Genomic DNA, 6,221 nt, shown 5'->3' on the forward strand with positions numbered 1-6,221 from the left:
ATTAATTAATGAAAGTTTAAGAATGATTTGATATTTGAGAAATTGGATAGTTACATGTTTGGTAATTATAATTCTTCATTGCTATTATAATTTGAATTATGGTAATACCACTGAGTATGGAATATTCAGCGTGCGGTTGTTTCCGTGCGCAGGTTAATAGGAGTCCAGTGTCCCGGTCCAGCATCCGAACGATCCCGACTCTAGCAAAAAGATTTTTGGTGATGTTTTCTTTTCTTAATTGAAAGTGGCATGTACTAGGTGTTGTATAGGTTACATAGATATGCTTGTAATGTTGGTTGTAAGAATGGTATACCATATTTTGTTATTAGTTTGATAAAATGGTAAAGATTATATTATATAATTTGGTATTAAGTTAGAATGAAAAATGAATGAAGTTATTAGTTAATTTTGATTAATATTTGAATGTTTAGTTATTAAATTATTATGTTAATGAATTGGTTATGATTTAGGTGTATTTAGGTTTAAATTGTTTTTGATTGTGCCATTGGTTTTGGATTAGTTGGTTTCTGGTTTGAACTTGCAGGGGGTTTTATGTAAAAATAAGAAGAAATATTGTCGAAATTTTAATAAAAAAAAATTAAATTGAATGAATGAAGTCAATTACAAATAAAAATATAATTTATATGAATTTATGATTATACTATAATATGTTTGTTAAATAATTAATTGTTTAATTATTTTTTTATTAAGAATTATCTATAATTTGTCTGATTTGTCTGGTAATGCCCTGTAACCCTGTTCCAGCGACATTTTAGGGTTGAAGGGTATTACAGAGGGCATAGCAGACACAGCCAAATAAACAGTTGGCTTGAGTCTATGCCAGGCTTCAAAAGGAGTGTTGTCCTTAATAGCATGGGTTGGCAGCTTATTGAGCAGGTATACTGAGGTATTGACAGCCTTAGCCCAAAACTTGTTTGGCAGCTTGCTCTAAAATAACTGACATTTGGCCATATCAAGCATAGTTCTATTCTTCTTCTCACATATTCCATTTTGCTGAGGAGTATAGATAGTTGTGAGCTGATGATGAATCCCAGCTTGCTCACATAATTTTTGAAACCTTTCAGATAAGTATTCAATGCCATTATCAGTTCTCAAAGCTTTGATCTTGCAACCTGACTAATTCTCAGCTAGCCTTGAATTTGCTAAAGGCTTCAAACATTTCAGACTTTTGCTTCAAGAAATAAACCCAACAAAACCTGGTCAAGTCATCTATGAACAACACAAAATACTAGCTGTCATTCAATGAAGGAGTCTTCATTGGCCCACAGACATCAGAATAAACCAATTCAAGTTTGTTTCGAGCTCTCCAAGCCATGTTGGCTGGAAAAGTTAACCTGGTTTGCTTACCAAGCTGGCAAACCTCACAAATAGTGTCTTTGGCTTTAATTTTGGATATGTCATCAACTAAATTCAGCTTGTGCAGCAAATTAAGTGATCTAAAATTGACATGGCCTAGTCTCCTATGCTAAAGACTATTATTATCAACAAGGCTAGTGTAAGCCTTCTTTTCAAGTTGGTTCAAATCAAGCATAAAACTCCTATCAGTCATTGCTACTGTGACCAGTTCCTGACCATGTGTGTCTTCAACAATACAAAAGCCATTCTTAAAAACCAGTGAGTACCCTTTTTTTACTAGCTGTCCAACACTAAGTAGATTCTGATCTATATCAGGTACATAAAGTACATCAGAAATCACTTTATTCTCTAAACAAGTGTTGATCACCACATTGTCTTTACCTTTCGCTTCAATCAGGTCCCCATTGTCAATTCTGATTTTTTAGGTAAAGCTTCTATTGAAGTCCTTGAACAACCTTTCATTAGCTGTCATATGGTGTGTACAGCCACTATCTACTAGCCAATCACACTTGATTTTGCTTGAGGTTGCAAAACAAGAGGCTGTGAAAACATGCTCCTCTTGAGCTTGAAGGTCTTCAGCAGCCTGAGCTTGCATTTGTTGCTGACCTTGTCCCTTCCTTTGTTCTTACACACCTTCTCAACATGACTAAATTGTTTGCAACTTCTGCACTGGATGTCTGGTCTATACCAACAGTATCTCCAAATATGTACTCCTTTTGCAGTGAATGCATAGTGTAAATCTTTTCTTGCCTCCATCCCTCCTTGGTTTCTCCCTTTTATCGAGCCAATGTTTCTTCCTTTTCTGACTTGAACTTGAGCCTTCTTTTTCCTTTCCTTGGAAAGCTCCTTCAAGATGCTCTTCTTGCCTATTGGCCCTCCTTTGCTCAAGTGTATACAAGAAGTTTATCAGCTCAGATAATGAAATAGCTGACAAATCTCTCGAGTCCTCAAGTGATGAAATTTTAGACTCAAACTTTTCAGGTAGAGTGGTTACGACCTTCTCAACAACTCTGCTCTCACTGAAGTCTTCTCCAAGGAGCTTTATACTGTTGACAGTGGCCATGATCCTATCTGAGTACTGCCTTATAGTCTCAGACTCTTTCATCTTCAAATTTTCAAAATCTCTCCTGAGATTAATCAATTGTTGCTGCCTTGTTTTGTCTGAACCCATGAACTCCTCCTTTAACTTCTCCCGTGCTTGCTTAGGCGAGTTACAGGCCATTATCTTGGTAAAGATAACTTCAGACACCCCATTTTGTAAGCAAGCCAATGCTTTATGCTTCTTGGTACTCTCTTCACTATGCTGCCTGATTTGAGCAATAGTGGGATTGGCCCTCAATGGAGGTGGTTCAGTATCATTCTCTACTACATTCCACAAATCGTGTGCCTGGAGATATGTCCTCATTTTTACCACCCAAATATGATAATTTTCTCCAGTGAGCACTGGTTGTGGAGGTGGAGTAAAACTCATTTTGCTAAAACAAACTCAACAGCTTCAATTTATTTCTTCTCAAGCTTTTGTTTTCTCAATAAAGCAACCAACAACAGTGGCCCTCAAAGATGATAGGCTCTAATTACCATTTGTTAAAACAAATGCAGCAAAACAAAGCTAAAACAAAAGCAAAACAAAAAGAACTGAAGCAAAAATCAAATGGAAAGAGTTTTAATGAGATGATAACCGAACAACATCATCCTTTTTCATTGATAATTTGAAAACATATGTAAGTTACATAAAATTGGACAGTTATCTAATGATGTAACTGCTCCCACTAATGCATAACAAATACAATCTTTGAATTACATACAAAAGTAAGCTGACATATCAACTTTACATCAAAATTCAAATCAAAACTAATCCTACCAACTTTAATAATAAGTTACAAGTTACATGTCAACTTCAACAAGTTACAAATGGACTAAAATAGACAAAATGAATGAAACTAGCTGCTGCACTCGGTTCAGCAAAAAATGTTGGTCTGCTTGATGAGCTGTTGCTGGTCACTTGTTGCATTGCAGGCCAATGCTCAACAGAAAGACTTTTCCAATACACAATATTAGACAGGCGATGACAAGTGGCCTGCACCCCTAAATGGCCTCCAGTGTTGCACTAATGGAAAATGTCAAATCATGTCTTGCGAAGAGTGGGATTACTACCCACAACAAGTTGTCCTTTCCGGCGACGGAGTGCACCATCCTAAGTATAGTGAGGATGGGAGTGAGATTTTCGGGCGAGATCTTGGCAAAGCTGTTGTACTCGAGAGTCCTTAACATAAGACTCTAAAATTTGAGCCCATATATCGAACCATGTAAGGTGAGTTTGACCAATACACTGGAACAGCAAAGCTTCCTGCATATAGGGTCTGCGAGACAAGGCATCCGCGACAGTATTATGGAACCCCTTTCTATAGGCAATCGAAAAATCATAGCCTAGCATTTTAGTGACCCACTTTTGCTGATAGGGAGTAATGGCTTGTTGGTTAGTGAGAAATTTGAGGCTTTGATGATCGGTTTTAATCAAAAAATGGTGACCTATAATATCAAGATGCCATTTTTTAACGACCATAATCACAGCCATCATTTCCTTGTCATTTATGGACAAAACCTGGTGTTTGATACCAAGGGCCTTACTGAAGAAAGCTACAGGTCAACCGTCTTGTTGCAAAACAACACCCACCCTTTGTCCACAGGCATCGATTTCTATACAAAATTCTTTTGTAAAATCAGGAAGGATCAACACCGGTGCCTGACAAATAGCTTACTTAAGTTGTTGGAAGGCTAAATGAGCAGCATATGTCCACTACCAAGGAACCCCTTTCTTAAGAAGACGTGTAAGAGAAGTAACCATAATGGCATAACCTTTGATAAAACGTCGATAATAGCTAAATAGGCCAAGGAAGCCGCGCAGATCCCGTACAGACTGAGGAGCAGGCCACGTGAGCACCCCATCCACCTTAGACTTATCCATATTAACAGTACTTGAAGCAATTACATGACTTAAGCACTCCACCTGTGTAGTCTCAAAACTGCACTTGGACTGCTTAGCAAATAGCTGAATCTCTTCAATCACTGGACTGGGAAAACTATCTTTGATGGTGAGCTGGTTAAGTTGCTTGTGGTAAACACATATTCGCCAGCTTCCATCTTTTTTCTTGACCATAACAATAGTAGAAGCAAAAGGGATATTGTTGTCCTAAATCACTCTTGCCTGCAACATTTCTTGAACTAATTTCTCAATTTCAGCTTTTTGGATAGCAGGATATCGATAAGGTTTCACCTTCACAACCTTGCACTCATCCTGTAAAGGAATATGATGATCATGTGGCCACTGCGAAGGAAGACCAATAGGAGCTTAAAATACGTCATCAACTTGCAACAACAAACTTTACAAATCGAGTTGATTAATGCGAGTTACCAATCGCATAGTCTAATGGCCTTAAGTACCTTGTAGTGTATGCAGGGAAAGAACTGGAGAAGGAGACATCTTGGACTCGTCCATAACCAACTGGTCAAGACAGCCCATAAACTTATCACTATTTATCATTGGAAACGAATCCCCAATGTCATCCAAAGGATTAATTACCAACTAATAAAGTTGTGCCTTATTACACCTGTGACTGGGAGTATACTTAGTAAAACACTAGAAAAGAGACCCTTCTTCGTTCAATCATCCATTTCATCCTGAAAAAGGGACTTGGATGGAAGTTTAGAACTAGCAATAGACCCTCTCCCGGTAGTTGGTAGACCAACATATGAACCAAGAGACTTAGGCCCCTGAAAACTCGGTTTAGAATAACCTGTACCTGCACTATAAGAACTAGGAAAATTGTTTTCAGATTCCCTAATCCTTCACTGATCACTATACTTCTTCAAGGATTTCCCTTCAAAATGGTCTCTACCTGTTGTGCTACTAGATAACCATCAACCAAATTTGAGGGTTTAAACAACTTAAGGTATTGACTAACATCCGGATGCAAATTGCTAATAAAGATGCTTAAAGCATGTCGTTTAGAAAGTTGGATCTAGTTTAGAAGACTTACAAAGCGATCATGGAATTTATCCACAGTTCCTTATTGCTTCAAGGAAACCAACTCCTCCATAGAATCCTGATAAACATTCGATCCAAACCAAGCCTGCAAACCTCGAACATAGCCTTCCCAAAGAAGTTTATGCAACCTCCAGTTCCTTTGCGTGAAAAAATGATGCCAGTCCAACGCCTTACCCTCCAGATGCAACATAACTGTCCAGACCTTATCATGATCTGTAGTGCCTTTTGCTTCAAAGAACTGCTATAACTTGGACCATCAACCACGGAAATCCTCACCATTGAAATGGTGACACTCCCATTTGAGCTGATTGATCTTAGGTTCATTAGTCGGGAACTGCGAAAACAGAGTTATAGGTTCTAGTTTTGACTTTCGGGACTGGGCCAATGATTTACGAGGAGGAAATCTAAGAGGTGACTCTCCTAAAAGACCTTTCCCTTTGCCCTGACCCGAGCTAAAGCTTCCCACTCCAAGATGTTGAGTCTGGCCTAAGAATTGCTCAAGTAGTGAATATAGTTCAGCCTGCATGGCTCCCTTAAATCCATCCTGAAACTCCTTAAATCGTGTAGCTATTTTAGCATTAATGTTAACTCGAAGCTGAGACAGTTCCTGCTGAAGTTGACTAATCTCTTTCTGCAATCTGATAGTAACTCCACCAGTATCCATAGATCGTGTTGGGGCTCTAATATCCTTGTTGCGTTTCGAATTTCCAAAAGAAAATTTAAGAAGAGAAGAGAGAAATTTTAGAAAGGAATAAGAAGAAGAAGAACTGTGAATTCTCCAATTTCATAATTGTCTCAT

The 6,221-nt window shown here is 38.1% G+C and overlaps 1 protein-coding gene and 1 long non-coding RNA gene across 2 annotated transcripts; both read right to left on the bottom strand.

Moving 5' to 3' along the window:
- Positions 1-2,059: 2,059 nt before the first annotated feature.
- On the bottom strand, positions 2,060-2,848 carry LOC107949958 (uncharacterized). The gene has a single exon (XM_016884714.1). It carries the CDS (start codon positions 2,846-2,848, stop codon positions 2,060-2,062), a length of 789 nt encoding a protein of 262 aa, XP_016740203.1.
- A 204-nt stretch (positions 2,849-3,052) lies between these two features.
- On the bottom strand, positions 3,053-6,221 carry LOC121224585 (uncharacterized). The gene is made up of 2 exons (XR_005922159.1): positions 5,415-6,221; positions 3,053-4,702 (listed from the first exon to the last, which is right to left on the bottom strand). It is a non-coding gene; the product is annotated as an uncharacterized lncRNA (long non-coding RNA).

Source organism: Gossypium hirsutum, chromosome A03 (assembly GCF_007990345.1).
Source record: "Gossypium hirsutum isolate 1008001.06 chromosome A03, Gossypium_hirsutum_v2.1, whole genome shotgun sequence".
NCBI classification, from domain to species: domain Eukaryota; kingdom Viridiplantae; phylum Streptophyta; class Magnoliopsida; order Malvales; family Malvaceae; genus Gossypium; species Gossypium hirsutum.

Excerpts from the sequence above, each read along its gene's own strand:
- LOC107949958 (XM_016884714.1), bottom strand. The coding sequence starts at position 2,848 with ATGAGTTTTACTCCACCTCCACAACCAGTGCTCACTGGAGAAAATTAT.